General features: G+C 58.0%; 7 protein-coding genes across 7 annotated transcripts; 6 read left to right on the forward strand and 1 right to left on the reverse strand.

Moving 5' to 3' along the window:
• Positions 1 to 237: 237 nt before the first annotated feature.
• BXZ73DRAFT_37009 (trafficking protein particle complex subunit 10) lies at positions 238 to 4,787 on the reverse strand (the record flags this gene model as incomplete). Its single annotated transcript, XM_048017926.1, has 20 exons — positions 238 to 486; positions 518 to 784; positions 833 to 913; positions 966 to 1,180; positions 1,231 to 1,278; positions 1,329 to 1,389; positions 1,442 to 1,574; positions 1,613 to 1,761; positions 1,817 to 1,929; positions 1,978 to 2,112; positions 2,164 to 2,341; positions 2,393 to 2,512; positions 2,566 to 2,684; positions 2,737 to 3,026; positions 3,078 to 3,358; positions 3,409 to 3,570; positions 3,622 to 3,969; positions 4,021 to 4,210; positions 4,263 to 4,462; positions 4,515 to 4,787. 20 exons carry the CDS (start codon positions 4,785 to 4,787, stop codon positions 238 to 240), a joined length of 3,612 nt encoding a protein of 1,203 aa, XP_047883677.1.
• A 490-nt stretch (positions 4,788 to 5,277) lies between these two features.
• BXZ73DRAFT_95473 (FAR-17a/AIG1-like protein) lies at positions 5,278 to 6,175 on the forward strand (the record flags this gene model as incomplete). Its single annotated transcript, XM_048026794.1, has 5 exons — positions 5,278 to 5,423; positions 5,487 to 5,548; positions 5,606 to 5,652; positions 5,705 to 6,002; positions 6,063 to 6,175. 5 exons carry the CDS (start codon positions 5,278 to 5,280, stop codon positions 6,173 to 6,175), a joined length of 666 nt encoding a protein of 221 aa, XP_047883678.1.
• A 2,924-nt stretch (positions 6,176 to 9,099) lies between these two features.
• Positions 9,100 to 10,917, forward strand: BXZ73DRAFT_37852 (argininosuccinate lyase; the record flags this gene model as incomplete). The annotated part of the gene is made up of 8 exons (XM_048018089.1): positions 9,100 to 9,164; positions 9,223 to 9,397; positions 9,456 to 9,707; positions 9,766 to 10,112; positions 10,168 to 10,252; positions 10,314 to 10,457; positions 10,511 to 10,591; positions 10,675 to 10,917. 8 exons carry the CDS (start codon positions 9,100 to 9,102, stop codon positions 10,915 to 10,917), a joined length of 1,392 nt encoding a protein of 463 aa, XP_047883679.1.
• Positions 10,918 to 11,796: 879 nt separating this feature from the next.
• Positions 11,797 to 13,197, forward strand: BXZ73DRAFT_95475 (t-SNARE; the record flags this gene model as incomplete). Its single annotated transcript, XM_048026795.1, has 7 exons — positions 11,797 to 11,829; positions 11,892 to 11,923; positions 11,998 to 12,154; positions 12,261 to 12,603; positions 12,667 to 12,863; positions 12,918 to 13,003; positions 13,056 to 13,197. The coding sequence occupies 7 exons, from the start codon at positions 11,797 to 11,799 to the stop codon at positions 13,195 to 13,197; spliced, it is 990 nt and encodes a 329-aa protein (XP_047883680.1).
• Positions 13,198 to 14,722: 1,525 nt separating this feature from the next.
• Positions 14,723 to 15,015, forward strand: BXZ73DRAFT_95476 (uncharacterized protein; the record flags this gene model as incomplete). The annotated part of the gene is made up of 2 exons (XM_048026796.1): positions 14,723 to 14,830; positions 14,893 to 15,015. The coding sequence occupies 2 exons, from the start codon at positions 14,723 to 14,725 to the stop codon at positions 15,013 to 15,015; spliced, it is 231 nt and encodes a 76-aa protein (XP_047883681.1).
• Positions 15,016 to 16,107: 1,092 nt separating this feature from the next.
• On the forward strand, positions 16,108 to 18,376 carry BXZ73DRAFT_86188 (aspartate aminotransferase; the record flags this gene model as incomplete). Its single annotated transcript, XM_048024109.1, has 8 exons — positions 16,108 to 16,174; positions 16,235 to 16,271; positions 16,326 to 16,443; positions 16,542 to 16,788; positions 16,897 to 17,234; positions 17,307 to 17,459; positions 17,556 to 17,725; positions 18,220 to 18,376. 8 exons carry the CDS (start codon positions 16,108 to 16,110, stop codon positions 18,374 to 18,376), a joined length of 1,287 nt encoding a protein of 428 aa, XP_047883682.1.
• A 764-nt stretch (positions 18,377 to 19,140) lies between these two features.
• BXZ73DRAFT_86189 (armadillo-type protein) lies at positions 19,141 to 23,593 on the forward strand (the record flags this gene model as incomplete). Its single annotated transcript, XM_048024110.1, has 7 exons — positions 19,141 to 20,143; positions 20,349 to 21,211; positions 21,237 to 21,798; positions 21,853 to 22,001; positions 22,058 to 22,981; positions 23,036 to 23,294; positions 23,382 to 23,593. 7 exons carry the CDS (start codon positions 19,141 to 19,143, stop codon positions 23,591 to 23,593), a joined length of 3,972 nt encoding a protein of 1,323 aa, XP_047883683.1.
• Between the last annotated feature and the right edge of the window lie 860 nt (positions 23,594 to 24,453).

Below are 24,453 nucleotides of genomic sequence, written 5' to 3' on the forward strand. Positions count from 1 at the left end.
CGTACAGCCGCGGTATAGGATGTGCGAGGGCGAGCTGCAAGGATGGGGAGAGACAGCCTGTCGGCGTCACCATAAGCGCGACCGGGCGCGTCGTGTCACCTTGTGACTGATGGCGTCGAGCATGTCCATAGAGTCACACATTCACTTGAGCTTGACTTCAGCCCTCGAGAACAGATCGTGAATTCTAACTTCCATACTACATCCGAGAATAATAAGTTACTGTCAACGCGCCGTGCACTACAATGGATTAATTGCATCATTATTTCCCATGTTGACCACAAACGTGGTACGTCCACCTCGGGGAAGCACTAGCACCTTCTCTGCTCCATGGACTTGGTGCGTATCACACCCCGGTACCACACTTGAGCGCATCCTATGCTCTCCACCGGCAATGATAGGCAAAGCCGTGACACTGATCTTGGGAAGAGCAAGCTCTCCGTGGTGCAGCGCTATGAGAGTCACCGGTACTGTAAGTGTTTCGCCGTCCTGAACGGGGATCAGTCTGTGAACACCATACACGGTGCAAGTGGCTCACCCTTGCTGTGAAGTCTCCTCTCTTTCTCCCACTTACGAGCCAGTCATTGATGAGGTCCTCCACTTCGTACCGCATGTGATAGGATTCGACCTTCTTGTCTTCCAGGGGTGCCCAATGGAAGGACGTTTGGACAGCGAGAAGCGCAGAGATGGGTTGGCCAGCATATAGCGGGCGCTTGCGCCTCTCCGTCTTCGTGGTACCCTCCGCAACGGGATTCTCCAAGATTTGCAGTCTGGCAGCTGCCAGGATCTGGTTGGACTATAAGGGCATGCAAATCATACGGAGTGAAGTACTTACGTGCATCTGAGGGACATCGACAGGAATGACGATTTCCCTCCAGTCTCCAAACGAGATGGGTGTCCGTTTCTGCTTCAAGATCTATTCGCCACTAGTCAGATATGTCGCCGCACACAGTGTCGTTGTGACACACCTCCAATGCTCGCCGGAGTCCTTTGCCTATCTGGTCGTCACTAGGTTCCACACCGGGTGGTACAAGCTCGCCTGTCACCCCGTACAATTCTACCCATGTCGCACTGGACTCGAGAGATTGCACCAGCTTGTCGACGATGTCTTGGCGATGAGGCGCTATATCTGCATCCTCTGCTACGGCTTCTTTGACTGCAAGCTCGACCAACGACTCGACCTCTTATAACTGGTTAGGCTGGGAACTAGCAACTCAAGACGAGGTGAACCACCTTCGCGAAGCATCCGGTACATGATATGCAACTTGAGACCCTCGCGAACTGAATAAAGTGTAAATTCACCGAGCGTTCGTGCGTGTAGAAGTGCATACCTTGGCCTCGAATGGAATCCATCTGGAACAAAAACCGCCCCGGCTGCACCGGTGTGATCGTCTACCACGCGGCGTGAGTTGCGCGAAAGGAAATGAAAGTCAAGTGCGCGTACCACAACGCTCGGCTTCTGCGCCGTGCAGCCTGTGACCTTGACACCACTGGATTCTGATTGCGATGACAGCTGGGTGGTCTTCACGCGAACGTGCTGGTGAGACGTGGTGGACAACGTGAACATAGTAAACAACCTAAAGAAGTAAGAAAGTGAGTACAGAGGCCCGCTGACGTTGGAAGGGCCACTAGCCTTGTGCCACGGAAGAAGTCCTCCACGTTGATTGCCACAGGAAGCGAAGTGGCTATCATCCGATTGAGGCGTAAAGTTCGGGTGATTGCTTGCTCGGATGTGGTCACATAGTCGACAGTTATAGTCACTTTCTGAAGCACGTGGACATATGAGCTCCTATGTGGCTTCGTATGACAGCGCACGTACCATGTAATGGTAGGCCGAGGCGTCTGAATGAGGTATTGAAGCAGCGACGGTTTGCCCTGGCTTTATGTCCAAGAACATAACGCAGTCATTCTCGGTTCGGAACGGCGGTGGGTCTAACGAGATATTAATGACTGCGGGAACGTGGGTGTGCACAAGCTCACCGTCCCCGATCATCTCTGTCTCTGCATACTTGAAGGTGACACCGGATGGTGCACCCAGTTTCACCACGGCGGAAGCAACCTCGTTTCGACCAGTTGACAATACTACGACGGCTCTTGACGGTATTCCAAGCTCGACTTCACAGATGTCAACACGTGATCAACTGGTCATAATGGAAATCAACTCACTTCGTGGTGGTTGCTTCAACTTGACATCGAGCGCACAATGGTCTTTCGGAATGTGTACTAATGTGGGTAGGTTTCCGGCGCGGATCTGCTTCGCCGTCTTCGTATGTTTCCATTGGAAAAGCAGGCGAGACATAGTAATTTGAGTGCTGAACAAAGCATACGTACCAGGGGCTGACGACTGCGAAGAAATTGTGAGTGTGTGTCTAACCTCGATGTCGACGAAGCTCACAGGACAGAATGCGGTGAGCTTGTTGAGCCCGGGAGCGAGACTTGCTACTTTGACGGTAAATGTGATCTTGGTGTTGTCTCTTCCGCCGAGTTGGACTTCGACCTCATCAACGGGTAATGCCTAGACGATGCTAATCAGTGTCCTTGTTCATGACCAGGCAAAATACCCCATACACAAGGAAGCTTGTTTTGAACCACAATTCCGAGGAGTGCCCCATCTCGACTCTCTGCAAGCGTAGCATCGCGAAATGGTAGAGAGACGGAGAGCACAGTGTGGTCAGGGGATGGTATGTCTATACAATGCCCGTCAGTATAGAAAGAAGAGCTCAAAATCATCTGTGTTACCTGAATCCATCTCTTGAGCTGCATCCTTGAGCGAGGCCACAAGACCCTCCACATATACCTTGCTGTCCTCTTCACTCATGAGCAGATCGCGGCCCATGCCGTCCACATATGCTCGAAGGAAATGCAGCAAGATGTGGATCCACTCCCTATCTTTCGTCTTCTCCGTCGAAGCATGGATATCTAGAGCGCGATTCAGCATGAATGCCTCTAATGACGTCCAGCCATGAGGCGAGTAGTGTGCAGGAAGTGATGTAAATGTTTGCAACGCGTTGCCCAGACGGTCCCGGTGACTAGAAAGATCAATTAAGCGAGAGAAGTAGACAATGTGCCACAAGACGTACACATCGAGCGCCGCCAAGGAACCGTGCATCTTCAATGCAAATTTGCGACGGCCGGCGGTTACGTAGAGGTCGATGGCACGGTTGGTTATGCTCACGTATTGATCGTAAAGCGCATCTGCATCTACTAACGAGGAGAGCAATTCCGGCCGTGTGATCGTCAGGTCCATGGATGCACGTCGGTTTCTGGGACTCTTGTCCGCGAGGTTGATAAAAGAAGGGAGTGCGAGAGAGAACGGGGGTTTGTTAGGAAGGAAGCCCGCAGCGATTCCCAGGATGTCCAGCTGTTGGATGTAAGATGTCATCCCTCGCCTGTAACTAACGATGGGCTCACCTGGTGGCGGGCAAGTTCAACGAGCTCTCCCTTTGCAGCGTTGAACGACGCCAAGGCCGGTTTATCTAGCTGCAGTGTGCGCGCCCAATCTTCGCTCTGGTCAACGACAGACAGTGCCGAAGAGTAGATCCATGATTCGATGAAGAATGGGGCCAGCGTGTTCTAAACAATGGGTTGTGCGAGTGTGGCATGCGCTGAATCGTGAGAACATACCTCAACTTCACGCAAGGTTCTTGCGAATGTGCTGAGAAACGAGGCCGCTTTCCGACAGAGCTCTTCCATATCGCCCATTTTGCCGAGCAGAGCGCATTCACGGGATAGTAGGTATATACGGAAGTCGAAGACAGAGATAGTGTTGGCCAGAATTAGATCACGGTATGGTTTCTTATCCACCGACAGAAGAGGAGCAGAGTCGTCGTTGGGAGTGGGTGTGATCAAGGTGCCGAACCATGAAAGGTTTTTTTCTCTTAGTACTTGCGAGAATATCTCCTCAAGCTCAAAGTACTGTTGCAGAGAGTCTTCATAAAGGTTCATGCCTTCAAGAGAATTCGCCACGCTTTCCTGACCTCGGGCTAAATAGACACGAGACGGAAAGTACAGGAAGTAACACACCTTGAGAATGAAGAATGTGCAGAAGTTCCAACCAGGCATCTGACGTTGTCCTTCCGACCGTTTTACTTCGTCCTCCCGCTGCTTCAACGCTCCATCGAAGGCCGACAAGATCCCATCCTTGACCTTGGTGACAAGGTCGGCCCAGACAGCAGGGCTGTCTTTCTCTGCAGACCACACGAGCTGCACACATCTTCATGTCATGTCAGACAATGGGTGCATTCAACAGGTACGGAACTGCTGACCGGTCTTTCTTGTCTGCATTGAAGTCCGCTTTGACCTTGTCAAGCACTGACGCTTTCATCTGAAACAACCTCCCTTGAGCCACATTTTGGTCTGGCCGCACGACGTGAACAATGAGCCACTCTTGATTCTTGCGCTGGCTAACGGACGCGTGCCACTCTTTGATGTGTTTACGGTTGTTCACCCGATAGGATTCGCTGTCCTTGGGACACCAACATGAGGACGGATTGAGAAAACAAAGCGATAACATTCACCTCACAAATGAATATGTACATGTTCAAAAGTGGCTTGTCAAGTACAGTCTGCGGCACCTGCGATGCAGCATGGTCATCGCGGAGCGTTTCAAGCGCGACGAGCTTCACGTCGAGCTCCTGGATAGAGCGGAGGGCATTCCGAGCGGAGGACTTCCAGTGCAGGTTTCTGAGAGGAAGCTGGGACAATAGCGACGCATATATTTGTTTCCAATGGTCCGTGGAGAGAAATACTAGCGGGCCGGCGTATGTGATGGTGACGGCTTGGGAGGACATTGTTGAGAAGTACGGGAATGGAGTGGACACACCCGCAGACGCCAAAAAGACTCCTACACGCCTCGATGATGGGGGATGCGACGGCTGTGCCACCGACTGGCAAGAAAGAGCAGCGTCGGGAGGTGGAGAGGTCCGACGACGGAGACGGAAGGGGAGAAGCGGAGATCGGAGAGAGGTGCTCGGAGGACCGGTCGGGAGGCGGGCGCTTATCCCGGCGTGTCAAGCGCTAGTGTCGCCCGGGAACGCAGGGCCGGAAAGTGTTGAGACTGCGCAGCGACGTCATGTTTGGCCGTCATCCGGCGCCATGACGAGGTTGCGGGTGACGCAGTGCAGCTGGTCGCCGTCCAATGGTTGACGGTTTCCGCCTTGGTCGCGACCGCGGACATTGCCCAGATTCGTCGGGCACGCCGCACATGCCGATCAGGCGTCATATATCATATATCATAACTGCTCATTCCGCGGTGTCTCTGCTCCCCTGTCTCCCTCCACCATGACCACCCGGCCACTCCCCTTCTTCTTGCACACCACCGCGCTTGCGGCCATGGGCTATGGCTATAGCTCCCTCCCACACACCATTGCAGGCGTGCCCATTGACGAGATGAAAGGTGGACACTTCCAATTCCTTACAATTCAAGGGTGCGTCGTCTCCTTGGTTCTGCCACTCCGCTGCTCATGCCGGGTTCCAACCGGGTTCCACAGACTTGCTATTGCTTGGCTCACCATGCTCACCAGCATGGCTTGCGACCTCATCCCGTCTTCGAGTGAGCCGTTCACTTCTCCCATTCCCCCACGCATCCCTCATTGAACGTGTGTCGCAGCCCTCCTTAGAAACGCCAAACGTGCGTTCCTCATGGGAGCCTTGCCAGTACGTGGTGCCGCACTTCGTTGCCATCTCGGCGCGCTCACTTCCAATCTAGCTGGCCATCGTGATCTCCGTCATCTATTGGACCCTCCTTATCTTCCTCCCTACCCTCATTCTGCTCGAGGACCCGGAGCCTTCATCCGTTGCCGGAGAGCCGGAATCGCAGCGCTTGCCTCTCCACGTTGATTTATGCCTCCATGCTATACCCGCCATCTCTTTGATCGTCGACTTCTATCTGCTAGAGAAGAAATACTCCAAGTCGATCAGCCGCTATGGTGCGCTCTCACTCGCATCTGTTCTTGGCACCTGGTATGCGTGTTGGGTGGAGCATTGTGCGGCCTATAATGGTTTCTGTGCGTACTCTTTGTCTCCAATTTGGACCAACGCTCAATTGAGTCTGTTTGGATTTGCAGTCCCGTACCCATTCCTCACCTATAATCCTCCCAATGTCCGAGCTATGATCTATGCTGGGGCCACCGCCTTTGCTGCTGGAGCTTTCATGCTTCTGAATGCGTTGCATCCATAATCATAAGTGCTGATCATGGAAGGACGGGTATTTAGTGTATTACCCCCTTGTAATTAGACTATACCTTCTATTTCTACTCACCACGGCCCCGTTCTTTTTTGAGGAGAGAGAGAGAGAGAGTACTAATTCGATGGCTATACGGGGCTGGCAGTACTACCTCGCACTCATGCTGTAGATGTTCCATCGTTTGACAGAGTAGACAGACAAACACAAGTGCTATAGTTCTATCTACTATAGCCAATATTTAATCCACGAGGTGTGAAGATTCTTGAGCATTCAATTGGCAGCCTCCATGAGTTCTACAACAGTGGGGTTGAACACGCGTGTCGCGCACATCAGGGCCTATCAGGGCCCAAACAAGTACACGCGAGCAATGCGTACGGTGCAGCGAAGGAGCCCCTGTCGCGCAATCGTCTACCGCGCGTCCTCCAATCCAGCCCGAGCAATTGGTCTTGGTGAGACAGTGGTAGACGTAGTCAACGCGTGCTTGATGTGACATCAGCAAAACGAGGGGCGGCCGATCGAGCGCTGTGGCGCCCGGCGAAAGCGGATGATGTCAGCTCGGCAGACGCCAGACATCGTCGGACCGGATGCCCAATGATCGGACACGATCGACTTGCGTAGTGTAGGGCTCTGCTCGACCGGTGATAATCTGGTAAGAGATTTGTTGAGAGAGCACTGGGGAGCCAGATGTATTATGATAGATGAAACTTATTCCTTGCCTCTTCACGCTAAGAAGGAGCTGGAGTGTAGTCAGAACATCCTCGGTAGGGGCGCTGGTACTACTACTCTCCCAATTCTATCCACTCGCACGTCCACAGGACTCGACTCCGGACCCCGTCACCATTGCAGACGCGCGCGCGCTCGCTCTCATTACGTGGCGCCTCCCTGAACGGCGTCACACGCTCTCTGTCAAGCCTCGCGCCTCGCCATCCCCGAAGTTCCCATCGTGCTCAGTATGCTTTTCTCTGCTTGCCCTGCCTTCCTCTAATCTTCTCCGCGTTTGCCCACTCCACTCCCTCTCTCCTGCGCGACACCCTCGGACCTCCTGTCTCACGGTACTCGTGCCCTCATCAGATTCTCGGATCTCCGCGTCTCGTACCTACATAGTATGTGGAATCGTCTCCCTCGCCGTATCTGTTGAGTCGTAAGTGTGTTTTGACTTGTTGGCCAGTTGATATTATTGCTGACGAGCCTCTCAGAAGCTCATGGTGGCCGGTGTCACCATCAGCAGGTAAGATGATTAGATGTGCATCCTCCCGTTGCCACCCGGTTCAAGCGCAGCCCATCTGGCAACAGTATCCTGGTCAACATGAACTCCGCTCAACAAGAACACTTATACCACTGGGGCCCGCACTGCTGTAGTATGAACCTCCTTCCCCCTGTCTTGTTTCCTCTTGCTTCACCAATCTTTGACAGCAAGTGCGGCGCCGCTGGCGCCGCTGGAACCGGTTCATGAGGAGTGGGATACGACTTCTCAGGTGAGTATCTCTCCCGCCCTCAACGCGTCCATCTCCCCGCGCTCAACCGATACACCCCTCTGCGCCCTACGCATCCACCTCCCCCGGTTGCCGTGTCCCTTCACTGGCTTCGGCCTCTCCGTCCGCGCCGTCCACTGGAATAACCCCGGGTTCGAGGCCACCGAGCGCGTCGCCCACGCGCAGCTCAGCGCAGCGCGACGTCAGCATGTCACAAGTGACTGCGCTGGTTGTCAGTGTTCGTACCATCCCACTCCTCCTCCGCCCGCCCCGCGCTCACCATTTCCCACTTGAACCCAACATCGTGCCGACCGTCCCTCCGCTACTCGGCACCTGGACGCCCCAAGGCACCTGAGGCCGGAAGTACGTCTTGAATTCCCTCGCCCTCGCGCCGAATCCCAAGCCCCGACGCTGACGCCAAGTTTTCAGCGTTAAGTTCAGCTTCTTCGCCGCGCTCCTCTTAGTCCCTAAGAACGGAACCCACAGGACACAGACCCATGCGGCATACCAGCTTCACGTGCTCGACCACGACCTCCGCCGGCCTGCCTGCCAGCCGCTGTATGAGCACAGAGAGTCGGTCTTAATTCCGCTGACACGGTGACTACGCATTGTTAGCATAACATTCAACATATTCTTGTCGCTCTCTTCAATGTGTAGTATGTACCTTACTCGATATAAAGTAGCAATACAATGGTTTGTGCTGCACACCTGCTATAAGTGTGTGCATGATGTCAGTGGATTGTACCGCACCAGGCATCCTGTGACCCGTCATTTGGTCCGTAATGGACGTCAACACCCGTGTCTGATCGCACTCGACAGGTCTTTGTCGGGTCAAACATGCACTGTAGTATAGCGGCTGCGCGGATGATGTTAGATCATGCATGGGTCAGCTAATGATCATACACACACCGGGATTCGATCTGACGTTCACTGGCGTCTGACCATGCCCGATCGGAAGGCGTCTTGTCCGACAGATGCAGATGAATGCCGATCGTCGCCGCCGTTAATCTACCAAACATGGATACTATCGGATCATTGCTCGTCTGAACTACCAATAATGATAGCGCTATCTGACATACTACAGTGTACTACAGAGCCCTGTCGTGCATGCACCCATTTTGCTGATGGACCTTGGGCGTAGGCATGCCAAGAGGGGCGGTTGGCGTCGGGAGAATGGACAAGGACGAGAGCGAGGTAGGAGGGCACGAAGAACGAGTCGGAGCGTGTCGTGCACGTCCGCCCGCGGAGGAGAGCTTCAGGAATGATTCGGGGAGACGACTCTAAGGGCACATTAGCGCCTGCGACGCGTCGCGAAATTACAGGTCACGAGCGCGTTTGCAGATCCAGATCTCGCGTTTTGTACGCGGTGGACAAGCTCGATCGAGTCAGTGTTTCCACTACCACCCACTATCTTCGCATCTCAGTACCTTGCATACAACATACGACATGTCTGATCTTCCAACCAAGCAAAAACTCTGGGGTGGCCGGTTCACAGGCAAGACGGACCCTCTGTACGTGCCCATACATCGAAACCATCTCCCGGATACTCACTGATGCCATTCCGACCAGTATGCACGAGTTTAATCAGTCACTGCGATACGATCGCCGCATGCATGCTGCCGACATTGCTGGCTCTATAGCATATGCGAAAAGCCTCGAGGGGGTGGGGATCTTGACTGCGGACGAGCGCAAGCAGATCGTCGACGGTCTCACAGCGGTGGGCAAAGAGTGGGAGCACGGCACGGTGAGCCCCGGTTCTCGCGCACACGCCCAGCCCAGATGTTCATCATTCGCGCGTGCAGTTCGAAGTCCAGCCAGACGACGAAGATATCCACACCGCGAACGAACGCCGTTTGACAGAGCTCATTGGACACCTCGGCGGCAAGCTCCACACGGGCCGCTCGCGCAACGACCAGGTCGCGACCGATATGCGCCTATGGCTCCTAGGAGAGGTGCGAGCGGTTGAAGCGGGTCTGAAGGCACTCATGCGCGTGATGGTCGAGCGCGCGGACAAGGAGAAAGACATCCTCATGCCGGGGTACACCCATTTGCAGGTGCGCTGTGCCGCCTATTCTTTGCCTGCGACTCGCTGATCATTTTCGCACTTCGCAGCGCGCACAGCCCATCCGATGGTCCCACCTCCTGCTCTCGCACGCGTTCTCGTTCCGTGCGGATCTTGAGCGCCTGCAGCAGCTCATCCCACGCATCTCGGTCCTGTCCCTGGGCTCCGGGGCACTCGCCGGGAACCCGTTCGCGGTCGACCGTGAGTTCCTAGCCAGGGAACTCGGCTTCGATTCGGTCGCCGAAAATAGCCTGTACGGGGTCAGTGATCGTGACTTCATCGTCGAGTTCATGATGTGGGCGAGCTTGGCCATGACGCACCTCAGCCGAATGGCCGAAGATTTCATCATCTACTCGACCGCAGAGTTTGGTTTTATCAGCCTCAGCGACGCGTACAGGTGAGTCATGCATGCGGGGTTATCTCCTTGATGTACTAAATGAGGGTTCACGAAGTACTGGATCGAGCATGATGCCTCAGAAGAAGAACCCCGACTCTCTTGAGCTTCTTCGCGGCAAGTCAGGACGCGTTTTTGGCGACGTGCGTACTAATTTTGGCGGCGTCCGAGATATATCGATTCGTTGTAATAACCATCTGGCAGATGGCAGGTTTCCTCATGACGTACAAGGGTCTCCCTTCAACATACAACAAGGATCTCCAAGAAGACAAGGAGGCGCTCTTCGACTCTGTTGATACCATTTCCGCGTCTCTCCAAATAGCTGAGGGCGTCATTGCCACGATGGAGGTACGGCGTCCCGTTTCCCCGGCTATACACATGCTGACATGCAGACCCGGAAGGTGAACGGCGATAAAATGCGCGCTGCGCTAACTATGGATGTTCTCGCAACCGACCTCGCTGACTACCTGGTCCGGAAAGGGGTGCGTTACGTACTTTTATCCCGCTCTCTACCCGCTCACGCTATCCGTCCTTTCCGACTCTATCGGACTGCTGCGCTGCACAGATCCCATTCCGCGAGACGCATCACATCTCCGGACGGGCGGTCGCTCTTGCCGAGGCGCGAAAGTGCCAGATCAACGAGCTCAGCCTCGACGACTTCCGGCAGCTGCACGGGAAGTTTGACGAGGACGTGATGCAAGTGTTTGACTTTGAGGCGAGTGTGGAGCGGCGGCAAGCGATTGGAGGCCCGAGTCGGAAGATGGTGGACAGGCAGATTGCAGTTCTGCGCAGCGTGATTGCGAATTGACCGGGTCTGTCCCAACGTGTCATGCACGCGCAGTCCTCGACCGGCTGTAGAGCACTGGGTTGGTGGCCTGTCGGAGCTTGGAAGATAAGAGGGAAGTTAGAGGTACCCGGGTTAACGGACGTACAAAACGTGACAGTAGTGCTAAATCATGATCGTGCCCGTCCTTCCTGTGCAATAAATCTGGGAAATTTTAGAATACATTTCTAAGACGAATCAAAGACCATGCACCAAATTTCAGAGGGAGGGATGAGAACGCGTCAAGGAACGGACAAGGTGTGCATTTAGATCACTCCGCCTCAAACACTGGTGTGGACGCGTGCGTTTGTGACGACGAAATCTCATGCCTTCACATAACTGTGCTCTTCTCGTTCTCCTGCACTCCTCTTGGTACGTTCGCCCCGGAAAAGATCATCAAGGTACCTTACATGGTTTCGAGTCTGTGTACTTACCAAAGTCGAGAGGGATTGAGGAGTGAACAGACACGATACGGGAGCGATTTGCACGTTGCTGGCCTATAGTATGCAGACGATAGATGTGTCTGGTTGTTACAGTTACAGGAACGTCACCAGTGACCCGGTCTCACCACTGTTACTGTAAAATGTGCGTGTGGCTTGGGGCGGCTGCGCCCAGGGAGGGCAGGCGCCGGCGGCAATCACTAGGGATGCGGCCGCACACCGCCAACTCAACACCGCCTTCCTCTGCCCCTCAGTGACCTCCCTCGCAGGCCCACTGGTCTTTATTAACCTCTTTCGCCCCTTCCCCTTACCGCCCGCCCCCTTCTCCTCTGCAGCACTGAGTGCTCAGTTCTCGCCTTTTCTCTCCTCCCGCCTCTCTACTATCCCTCGACACCACTAATCCCAACCCCATTATCATCCCGCAATGGCCTCCAGAGACAGACTCGCCGAGCGGAGGGTGAGCTTCTTTACACAAGGCCATTTTGGTAACAGCCCCCTGATCTGCGTGTTTTTGTTCAGGCTCAGCAGGGCGGCGGGGGGTATGGTAACCAGTGAGTGCCCAGGTGTCGTCACTTTGCAGTACGCCATGTGCTCAGCGTGCGGGGGTTTCCGCTGGCTATGACAGAGATGCGTACCAGATGCAGGACACGAACGACTACCGGTCTCGTGCTCGTCAGGCCAACCCTTACGCCCAGCAGGACGACAACCCGTACCAGCCGGAGCCCATTGCCCCTAGCACGACCAACCTTGGTGGAGACAGCATGACGGCGTTCTACGCCGAGGTGCGTAATGCGTAACCCTCATCCCCTCTACTACCCCCTCCCTCCCCGGCGCTTCTAGACCCTCATTTGAGCAGCACGCTGACCCGCCGCCGCCGTGACCACGCAGATCTCGTCGGTACAGGACGACATCCGGACGTTCAACGACAACGTTCAGCGGATCTCGGACCTGCACTCGCGCTCGCTCAACACCGCGGACGATGCCGCGAGTCAGCGGACAGCGCAGCAGCTCGAGGACCTCGTCGCGGACACCAGCGCACTCTCGAATGTGCTCAAGCGGCGCGTCAAGGCGCTCCAGAAGCAGGGCGGCGCCGGCCGTGACGGCGAGATCCGCAAGCAGCAGACCGGGCTCGTGAAGCAAAAGTTCATGGAGGCCATCCAGAACTACCAGACCGTCGAGCAGCAGCACCGCCAAAAGTACAAGCAGCGCCTCGAGCGCCAGTACAAGATTGGTGCGTGCTTTCATGTGTCTGCGAGGGCGCGGGAGAGATGTTGACGGTTACGTACGCATGCAGTCAAGCCGGATGCGAGCCCCGAAGAGGTCAAGGCGGTCGTGGACGACGATCAGGGCGGCCAGGTCTTCAGCCAGGCCTTGATGAACTCGAACCGTTACGGTGAGGCCCGGTCGGCGTACCGTGAGGTGCAGGAGCGACATGCGGACATCAAGAAGATTGAAAAGACACTCACGGAGCTCGCTCAGCTGTTTAACGACGTGCGTGCCTGATAAATGCCGAGTGCACCAATCACGGTCTCACATGAATCACAGATGAGCATTTTAGTCGAGCAACAGGACGAGCAGATCACGGTCATCAACGACACGGTGAAAGAGGTCGAGAAGGATGTCGAAACTGGGTGAGTCCTATTCTGTCATGTTCGACTCGTGTCTTATAATGCGCCCCTTCAGTCTCAACTACACGTCAAAGGCAGTTGACTCCGCACGGGCCGCCCGCAAGAAGCGTTGGATCTGCTTCATCTTGTTCCTTGTCATCCTCATCATTATCGCTATCGTCGTCGCCGTCGTCGTTCTTCAGAACCGGAAGAAATAGGCTATGGCTTCCCGCCTTCCCGCCTCCGAAGTGTACCGTAGCCATTATGATCTTCTGGGACACTTTCGTAGTCTTTCCTTTATTCTCATGGACTTGGGCTGACATGTTACCTCGGTGCGGAGAATCTGTTCTTCCTGTCGCGCGCATGTCTTGTGTCCCGCTTATCTATCTATCACATTTACATATTCCCGTAGTAATGGATCTACATCTACGACGACCTACCTCGCTTGGTCAGATGGGTCTATATGAGGGCGCAAGTACCCATCTCGATGAGTAATACCCCTTATCATACCCTGTTGCACGTTCTCGGACATGTTCAGATGCAAGCCTACATAGTACTACACCGCAGTTCGTCAAAGCATTTTCTTGACGCCGCAATCGCCGGATATTCTTGGAACACAAAGGCCGGTTGGCTAGGATCCTGTTGCCCTCAGGAACCTTGTACGACTGCTGGCGCCTCCGATGAATGGCCGACCCGGTGGGCTGCCAAGTCTGATGTCGGCGCGATAGCAGAAGCAAAGCGGAAGAAGCGTGTACGGTGCGTGGCCAGAACTGGGCGGAGGCCGTGTGGCCAGCGGGACGAAGACTGGCTGTAGCCTGTCAGCAGACCGAGGAACCTGATACTCCACCGCAGATTGCTCGATGCAGGGGAAGATTCGCTGCTCGAACGGTCTGGACTTGCTCCCCGCGGGGCCAGGGCGCGGCGCGGCGTCTCCGAGGCGCGGCTGCTAGATGACAGCGGACGGCGAGCGGGAGCTGCGACGGAGGTCGGGGACGACGAAGATCAAGTATTACGGCGGGGAAGTGCCTCGCGCGGAAGCAGAGAGCACACGGCTACCTGGCGGAGGCCTCGTTGGTCGTGGGTGGACGGCGCGGAGACGATGGATGGGGCGAGGTGCGCGGCAGTGGCTGGCTCGCGCCTCCACGCAATGCTTCATCATGGGTGTCCGTCGCCGGGCATCGCCCTGGGGCCCTGGGCCTGCGGGGTGGCGGCGGCTGAAGGAAGCGGCGCGGGGAGATAGGGCGCCGTTGCCAGCGGACGCACGGGACCCGCGTTTGGCCACGGTGGCGGATCGTGCGCGGCGAGCGCACCCGGTGATGGCGAGCCCGGGGTGCACCGTGCACGGCGGACAGACCATGGGACGCAGCGACGGGGGTCGGAAGGGGGGTCGGAGGAGACGGCGCGGGCGCGGGGAAGTAAGCGGAAGCGCCCCTCGGAGGCGAATCGGGAAGGCGATCTCACCCCATCTCTCGCAACACCTCCACGTGAGATCTCAGATCCGTCTCTCGAGCTGACGCGTCCCTCCCCTCCGCATATATAGCCCTCGCCCTCCCAACCACACTCCTTTCCATCCCCCTACGCGCCGAGCACAACCTCCGTCCCGTCCCCGTCCGCCTCGTCGTCTTGTACGTCCGCCTCCTCACGCTCCATTCGGATCTCCTTGAAGGCTGACACCGTCCCACAGCCGCTCCGCACTCCCCACCTCCGTCCTCTCTTACACGACCTCTCGCTTCCTCAACTATCATGCCCGCCAAGAAGCGCTGCCAGTTCCAGGACGAGACTCCCTGCAACCAGGCAGTCCTCCGCATCGTCGGCAAATGCCCTCATTGCGTTCACGAGTTCTGTGGCAACGTGCGTATCATTCCCCTTGGAGGGGTCATATCTCTGGCTGACTCATCTCACTCCCTCCGTAGCACCGTATGCCCGAACACCACAAGTGCTTGAATTTGGACAACTGCCGGCAACAGGCGTTCGACAAGAACAAGGCGAAGCTGGAGAGTGAGCGGACTGTTGCGTCTAAGATGGCGACCGCATAGGTGCTCGACCCACCTCTCCCTCCCCTCCTGCCCCCTGCCCCTGCATGCTGCCGAACATGAATCTTGCATGTGGCCTGCAGTGCGGGTCATCACCTCAGGTCACCGTTTTCCGGTTTGCCTCTTTGGGCTTCATCTGTTGCTCATCTCTACGACCCACTATATCGGTGCTATCACGACATACGGACGCATGCTATACCTCATAATATCATCCCCTACTTCCGTAACTCCCGGTGTTTTCTCCCTGCTTCCACCCTCCCCCCCGCACTCGCTGCCACATCGGTGTTCTTACATGTTTTCATATAGTTTTCCGGTATTATCGATGTAGATCTCACGACCTCTCTCAATGGCTTCCTGTCCGTATGGCTGTACGCTCTGCCGCCGCTCGCCGTCTCGTGGAAACCGTGTTCTGAGTTCTCGTACACGCCTTGGCGAGTCTCGATTCGCGTAACTCCGCTTTTCTTCGTCGCCCTCTGCCCACGGGGCGGCCCTACACAAGCCCAGGCTGGGGTTCGCACGGAGTCCATCACGACGTTCGGCGGGCCTGAGTTGTCACCAGGCTCTGCGTTGGGACGTACACAGGAGACGCGATGGTCGAGTAGCGGACGAGGCTTTTGCGCATCGCGGTAACGAGCCTCGCCTCATTGCACTGCGGGGATGCCGGAAATTGTGCGGGTGGGTGTGCGGGGTCACGCTATATCCCCACTTTCCGATAGATGGTAGACAAGATGTCAAATCGCCCTTCCGGGCCGTGCCAGTATAAGAGTCGGTTTCACGGCGATCCGATGCCCCCACCTCACTTCGACCTCCCGCCTCCCGCCCCCGCACTCGCCACGACTTATCGTTTGTTAGTCCCTATCTGTTTCAGGCCCGTCGCGACCGTCTGCTCACCGCCGGCGCGCTCGCAGCCCTTTCCGGAATAACCCACTGCTTTCACGTGCGTCGGCACCGTGCTGAGATCGCTCCTCCGAGCCAACTGTGAAAGCACAGGTGAGGCGACATGCTTTTTAGACACCGCATCCGGCGCGGGCTCACCCGATACCACTCCTTGCTTGCATTCTACCTCCTCCCGCATTGCGGACGCGCGCTTCCAACATGGCCGCCAGATTAACGCAAGTAAAGAATCACCTGCAGTCTATCATGTCTGGAACGATCACTGCCGGTGCGTCGTGGGTTTGGCATGGGTCGGATTCGGATGGATGGGAATAAACGAGTCTTTCAGAGAAATGGGACGAGGTTCCTCTCGCGCCCCCGGACGCGTACGTGATTCGCTGCCTTTCACCCGGTCCAGGGCGCTGAGCTCCACATCGTAGCATCTTCAAGCTCACTGCGGCGTACAAGGCGGACACCTACCCGCAGAAGGTCAACCTGGGTGTTGGCGCGTACCGCGATGACGACAACAAGCCCTGGGTTCTTCCTGTTGTGAAGAAGGTGCGCTGTTGTTTCTCGGCTGTCCTGCGCATACACCCGCCCCACTTCCACGCTGCTTTGTGTCGTTTGCGGTCACTCATACGGCGTCACGACGACAGGCGACTGAAATCCTCGTGAATGACCCCGCACTCGACCATGAATACCTGCCCATCACCGGGCTGCCGGAATACACTTCCGCGGCTGCGCGTCTAATCTTCGGCGCGGACTCGCCCGCAGTTACCGAAGATCGTATCACAAGCGTGCAGACCATTTCGGGCACGGGAGCGAACCACCTCGGGGCTCTCTTCCTCAGCCGCTTCTACCACTGGAATGGCAAGCGCGTGTACGTCAGTGATCCCACATGGGGTGAGTCCTTGCTCCCTAATCTCCAGACCTTAGCGGGTGGCGGTCATCTTCCCCGCACTGGCTTTACGGAATGCTCGAATCCTCCGAGGCTCACGTCGGATTATGTAGTCAACCACCACCAGATCTTCCCGCTCGTCGGCGTAGAGGTCTCGACGTACCCCTACTACGATCCGAAGACGATCGGCCTCGCGTTCGAGCCCTACCTGGATGCTCTCAAGAGCGCACCCCCCCGCTCGGTTTTCCTCATCCACGCCTGTGCGCACAACCCGACGGGCGTGGACCCCACGCGCGAGCAATGGAGCAAGATCGCGGACGTCATGCTCGAGAAGGGCCACTTTGTGTTCTTCGACTCCGCCTACCAGGGCTTCGCGAGCGGCGACCTCGACAACGATGCGTGGGCGGTGCGCGAGTTCGTTCGGCGGGACGTGCCGCTGCTTGTCTGCCAGGTGCGTCCGATCGCGTTCATTAGCGACCCCGTGGGGCGAGACGCCCATCTCATGTCACGCGCAATTTTCCAGAGTTTCGCCAAGAACGCCGGGCTGTACGGCGAGCGCGTCGGAGCGCTGCACGTTGTGTCGCCCTCGAAGGAGAGCGCGACGCGGGTCAAGAGCCAGCTGTCGGTGCTCGCTCGCTCGGAGATAAGCAACCCGCCGGCACACGGCGCACGTCTGGTGCGTGCTTTGCTCCGAGATGGACTCGAAACCGCCGTTCATCGAGCTGATGGTGGGGGGCGCCACGACGGCGGGTGGTGATCGTCGGGGCGTTAGGTGTCGCTCATCCTGAACACGCCGGAGCTGTTTGAGGCCTGGAAGGAGGACATTCGCACGATGGCCGGGCGTATCATCGAGATGCGCAAGGAGCTGCACCGGCTGCTGAGCGAGGAGCTCAAGACGCCCGGAAATTGGGATCACATTCTGAACCAGATCGGAATGTTCAGGTACGTGCTTTCGGCTGTGGTGCGGGGAATGGGCGCTGTTTCTGCGGTGCTTGGATATAACGACGAGCGGCCGGTGCCTGCGGAATTGGCCTGGAGACACCGGGGAACCTCACGGCGCGTGCGCTGCGGCTGAGGTCCGGGATGGGCGGTCGTCGAACCCGAGCGTATGACGCATGTTCACATGGGGCGAGTGCGGGAAGGGGTGGTAGGCGAAATAGGCTCACGCGCGGATGGGGAGGTCGAGGTGTGGCAGACTGCGGAGAGAGGGGGCGAGGCAGGAGCCACAGGCCGGCGGGCGGCGGACAATGTGGAACACGAACGGGGGTGGGGCATCATCCGCTGGAAGAGAGGCCGTCGGGGAGAAGCTGATGGTGGGCGGGCGAATGATGTTTGGCACCGTGCCGGGCGGGCTGCCGGGCGGGGGTGCCAATCAAGCAGGCAGACGGGGGTCGGGTGTGGGATGGCGTGTGGGCTGACACCCTGCTTGTTTGCAGCTTCACGGGGATTAACCCGAGCCAGAGCCAGGCGATTGTGGAGAAGGCGCACATCTACCTCACCCAGAACGGGCGCATCTCGATGGCCGGGCTGAACAGCCACAACATCCGCTACTTCGCTGAGTCGCTCGACAAGGCCGTCCGGGGCATGCTCTAGGCAGCTGCCGGTCGCGGAGGGCGGGCGTCGGGGGACGGGTGGCACCGGCCAGGAAAGGCAGGAAACAAGGTTCATACGAAGTGTAGATTAGAGGGCGTGGGAAATGACGTTATGTGTGCCTGGACGGCAGCCTAGACCTATTGGGGCCGAAAAAGGAGCAGTGACATCATACGGCAAGGGTTGAGATGGATCGTTCCCCATCATTTTCATGCTCTCTCTCCCCGCCCGGCTGCGCTCTCCTCCGCCCGCTGCCCGTCCTCTTCTGTCGCCCGTCGCCGCCTACCCGTGGTGCATGCGCTTGTACGCCTCCACCGGCCACGACCCTCCGCTCCCCCGTCCCCCGTCCCCTCCGTGTTCGCCCTCTCGCAGGCACGCCCCCCCGACCCTGTGTGCGCCGACACGCGACCCGCTGCACTGTATGCTGCACCCACCGCCGCCCCCACCCTGCTCGTTGCTCGCCGCCCGGTCCTCTCTCCAGCCACAACGCTCTTGCGTCATTTCCTCCTCCTCCTCGTTCCCCCCGTGCCGCTCTCTCCCTCGTGCACGGCCCTAACCGCCTCCCTTTTCTCCCTCCGTCCCGGCCCAAGTCCGCCCCCCTTCCCCCACCATCTTGCCTTGTTCTCTTCCTTCTCCTCCTCCTTCTCCTCCCCCGTTCCCCTCCTGCTTCCTTCTCCGTCCCTCCCCGCCCCCGCCGCCTCGGTCGCCCCGTTGCTCCGCCTGCACCCTCGCTGACCACGTTCTGTCGCCGCGCCGTTGCCAGTTACATGGGAATCTTGCTCTCCTTCTTATTCCCTTCTCTGTTCATGTCATCCCCAGTCCCACCTTCCGACCCTCCCTCCGACGCCTCCCGCTCGTCCTCTTGCGCCTCCGGAGCTTCCTCCACCCCGACCCAGCCCGCCGCAGAAGATGACGCTCCCGATCCTTCTCCCCCTTCCTCCCCGAAATCTGTGCCCATCGGTTCCCCGCCGCTCGACAACCGCCCGTACTCCCTCCATGGCGTCGGCATCGGTACACTCTCCCCTCAACCCGTCATCGGTCCGTTTGCCCCCATCACCCGCGCGAACCTATCTCCCCTCCATGTCAAGTCATCGCCCTCGGAGCAGCGTTCCAACCCGCTCGAGAACATTTCCCCGCGAAGCTCCTCAAATCCCTTCGAGCAGCACTTGCCGCACGCCTCCGGCTCCCACTCCCCAGAGGGCTCGCAGCCCCCAACTCTCCCCCCGCCTCATCTGCGGTATGTTGAGGACACCACAACGAAGCGTAGGGAGTCTGGTGAGCTCATCCCTCTTGCGGCCCTCTCTAGCTCTGCGAGCTCCCCCACCCAAACCACCCTCCGGATTTCGCTTCCCCCTCCCCACCCCACGGCATCAACTTCAACGCCTTCGCCCCCGCTTCTCTCGCCCCCACGACAATCCATCGCCAGCCCCGCCGGCTCGACGTCTCCCGACGCTGTTACGGCGGCGCCGTTGGAGACCCCGACACCCGGCAACGCCGTCGACCTACTCGTACCGGCGTCTGATCTTGATGGCATTGACTTCGGCGACTTTGACACGGATGGATGTAGCGCTCTCGAGAAAATCTACCTCTTCTCGCAGAGCCAAGCTAGCTTCCACAGGGTCTTCATCGCTCATGCACTGCCTGGCTACCTGCTCGGCAGCGAGGTGTCGGGTGGCGAACTGTTGAGCCGAGAGGTCATCGAGCAAATCACGCCGGGCGAAGCCATCGTGTATGTCCTTCCGCTTCTGAGCCGGCTGGCGATGGATGACGGTACGTCCCCCCGGTTTCCTCGTGACATCAGCGCGGGTTGCTCATTTCTTATAACCTTTTTGCCGTTAATCTGATCGCGCGCGTCCTCTGCGTTGCTGCCGCCTGTTTCGATCTATCGACTGCCGTCCGGCGGTGTGTCTACCTGCGCGTGGATGCGATGGAACACTCTCGCGGATCATGCTACGTATGGCGTTCTGACAACCAGACGAGTCAGTGAAGGAAGCGCTAGCGGCCGAGCTCGTGCCCATCATCTGGTGGTTCGTCACCCACTGCAAGCTCGTGGACGACGACTCTGCGCTGCCGTCGCCTCCCGCTCCCACCCCGCTGTCGTCGAATGCTTCCCCTGGCTCTGAGCGGGGCTCCTTCCCGCGACCTCTCACTCCGCAGCTCGACGGGCATTCTACTGGCCCGAGCGCCGGTTTTCCCAGCGAAGACGCTATCCGTGACGTCCACCCTGAGGCGCCCATAGAAGTGCCGGTCCAGGTCTTCACTCCTATTCTAGGCACGCTTCTGCTCAGTCCCAACGGCATCGTGGGTGGTTCTGCCCGTTACGCAGTCGTGGAGCTCCTTCGGCGTCTCCGGCGCGCGGACGACCGCGAGGACGGGACGAGGGAGTTCGCGGGTCCGACATCGGAGCGAGTGCCTGGGCAGTCGCGCTCGCGCGGCAGCCCTACGCCGTCGCAGCAGGAGTACCTTGAGCACGACGCTACGCTCAATGTCGGTCTGTTCCAGCGCGAGCAGCGGAGGCTCTTAGAACAAGAACTCGTGTACCAGGTCGTTATCGGCATGGGACGGCTCGACCTCGAAGAAAACACCCCGGAGGAACCGCAGGAAGCAGAAGCGGATGACGCGGACTCGGGACCTTCTACAGCTGTTCCGACGCCCCAAGCACACGCGCCAGCCGCTGCCGAGATCGACTCCTACTTCCCAGCTGTCGTACCCATTGTCCTAGCTCCTGCCCCAGAGCCTTTTGCTAGCGCAGTTCCGCCGGCATTGCCAAATGTTGAGCTGGTGCCGGCCGTGTCCACGGCGACAACGCTCTCCCCCCACCTCTCTCCCTCCCCGCCTGTCTCCGCCACATCGTCGCTGTCAGGGGTCGCCCGGTCATTCGTCGTCATCAACGCCCTCACTGACGTCATCAACATCCTCAACCTCTGGCGATTATCCAGACGCACCCGAGCTTTCAATCGAGTCCGAGCAATTTGACATATCTCTGGTAGATGCCCTTCCCAGCGAAGAGCCCATGGACCTCGACGCCCCAGGAGCGAACGCAACGCTCGGTCGCATGGAGATGAAGATCGATCTGCCTCCTCCTCAGCAGGATTGGATGCCCTCAAGTGCCATGACGTGGGCCACAGCGCACGCCCTCCCGACAACGCCGCCGTTCGAAGTGCCGCCGCCACCGCCCGCGGCCACGTCGACAGAGCCCACATCGCCGATCACAGGCTTCCCGATCCTTCAGGTGATCGCGCTGCCATCGGCGAGCCCCGCACGTGAGCAGCCATCACGCAGGGCGGGATGGACGAGCCCGCGGACGGCCCCGATGGAACTGCAAGGCGCGGAGGAGACTGGGTCATTGTCAGGAGACTTGAGTGAGGAGGCGGCAGTGGGAAGGCTGGCAAGCATGAGCTTGATGGCCGCAGTCACTGCGAGCGGTACGTCACGGGCGGTGTCTGCGAGAATTTTGGGCTGATGTGCGTTCTGTACAGGCGCTATAAGCGAGGAGACCAAGATGATGTTTGTTGCGGAGGTAGAGCGCGTCGGCCGCGACCCGCTGTACTGGGTGAGGCGGGAGGCGAGCTTTGCTGTTGGGGCGCTGGCCAAGGTGGTGTCTACGGATGTTGTCACGTCGATTTTGGTGCGTTCGCCTGCTCTGCTATCAGTCGCCGCTCCTTACCTTCATGCGGTGCTTAGTTGCCGCTGTTCGAGTCTCTGTGCCGCGATTCGACATGGCACGTTCGTCACTCGGTCCTGTTTGCTCTCCCCGCCATCCTGTCAAGGTTGCAGCCGAACCACCGTTGGAAGCTTGCATTAGATGTCATCCTCCCCCTCTCGCAAGATGAGCAGACGGCCGTGAGGTCTGCGGTTCTCGAGGCTCTTGGCGAGGTCATGCACACCTTCGCGGATGACGAAAACGGCCCACCGGACGAGCTGCTCCAGCTGTTCCTTGGCGTCAGGGAGACGCAAGATCCAGGCGGTACACCAGACAGTGACAAGTCCGGCCTACCGCGCTCGCCTCAAGACGTCCGCTCCCCTGGTCCTCCGACAGCTGCCACACCCACGAGCTCCGCCTGGAGTGACTATGGTACCGACAACGGTGTTGGCCCAGATATCTATGACGATCCGCAACGCCCGCTGGTTTGCGCATTCAACTACCCCGCAGTCGCGCAGACTCTCGGACGCAAGCGTTGGCCCGAACTGCGCTCGCTCTACCGCGCCCTCTCGCAAGACCCTTACTTCAAGGTTCGGAGGACTCTGGCGGCGTCCATCGGCGAAATCGCCAAGATCATCGGCACGGAGCACGCGCGAGCGGACCTCATGGACGTCCTACGCTCGAGTCTGTACGCGGATGAGAGCGAGGTGCGCATGAAAGTCGTCGAGATTATGCACACATTTGTCAAGGCCGTCGCCTCGCCAGAGCGGGCTGAAGCCGCGAGAATGCTCCAGGAGGCACTTGCGTCTGGGAAGCTGTCGACATGGAGGGAGCGCGAAGGCGCCGCAAAGTCGCTCGGGGAACTGGTGCAGGTCGAGGGGATCGAGCCTGAGGTGCTCCTGAAGATGTTGTACAAGGCACTGGATGACCGGATAGCCGCTGTCAGAGAGGCCGTCGTGTCCGTGGTACGTTGGTCTTCCTTCTTAAGCATGGAAATAGGCGTTGACCGAGCTCCCCAGCTCCCTCGCTTTGTCGAGGCGTGGAAGATGTCTCCATTGTCTCTGGACGCATTGCGCAAAGAGATCAGGAGTTTGGCCACTGATTCTACTTCCCGGAGGCGCACCACGTATGTGATGTGCGTCCAAGAGTTACTGGCCAGCGGGCACGGCGACGTGGTGGTTGGCAGCGCGGGGTTCTGGGACACGTTGTCGGCACTTGTCCGGGACCCAATCGTCGACGTACGGATCCGGGCGTCGCGACTCATTGGTCTGATTTCGAGTGAGTGCTTTGACCGAAAATACTTGCGCCGGCCTGCCGTCACCTGTTCATTGGGGCCGCGTACTGATTGGACCGCTCGCTTCGCAGATAACCTCGGCGGCACAGACGATGACGTCGCGGAAAGAACCGCTGCGTTAGCTCGAGAGCTGGCGCACGACGGTTCACACGACGTGCGCTCGTTCATCGAACCCACTGTTCATCCGCCGCCTGGTCCTTCGCCACAAATGTTTACGACGGTCATACCACCAAGCCTGGAGCGCACCGGGACCACATTCTCAAGACCACCTCCACAAAGCTGAACAGCCCTGTCCTTCGGGGGCAGTTTCACTGGGCCCCGCACGGCCCGCGTGTTGACGTGATGTTGGCATGATCCGCGGTGGTCACGATATCGCTCGAGCTCATCCTGGCACGCCTAGGTATGCACTGGGCTCGCAAGGTCGCGGCATGGGAAGACGGCACCCTCCTTCCCGACGTCACCGCACTTCCGCGCGATCGTCCTGCCACATGTACCCAAGCCGGACCCCGGTTGGCTGCCTGGTCGGTCAGCAGACCTCGAAGGTCGCACATAGATCACTGCATAACTTATCGTACACGACTCACAGCCGCCTCTCCTCACGTATCATCGTTGCATTCTTCCAACCTTAACTGCCGTCGTTGAATCCTTTCCCTCACTTACCTGTTTCCGACGCATATATGCGACCCTTCCTCGTCTCACCGACGCATAGGCAGCGCTCCCGTTCTCACCCATATTGTATCATTAAGTACCTACATACACTCTCAGACAGACAGATTTACGTAGTATATCACGCATCGTATGTGTATAATCCGCGATCCGGTCGACGCACCCTCGCAGCTGGAGCACCTTTTGCGCGCCACTGGCTGGGACTGACGGAGTGACGATTGCCATGCTCTTCGTCGTTGCCTCTGCACTTAAAATGGTCCCTGTAGTTAACCACTGCCCCTTCTATGCGCCGTGTGGCCGCACTCCGCGTTTTAACCCTAGACTCCACCGTCGTACACATCTTGTCCAGACTCCGGAGTGGGCGTCTGTCTTGTCACTGACGTCACGAAAGCGTCGAGTACATAAACTTAAAGTTATGGCGTCTAATCTATTCCATCACGTGAGGACAATGCGCATTGCGGACACCGATTGAGCGCC

The sequence above is a fragment of the Epithele typhae genome (assembly GCF_022376455.1).
Source record: "Epithele typhae strain CBS 203.58 chromosome Unknown BXZ73scaffold_1, whole genome shotgun sequence".
Classification (NCBI taxonomy): domain Eukaryota; kingdom Fungi; phylum Basidiomycota; class Agaricomycetes; order Polyporales; family Epitheliaceae; genus Epithele; species Epithele typhae.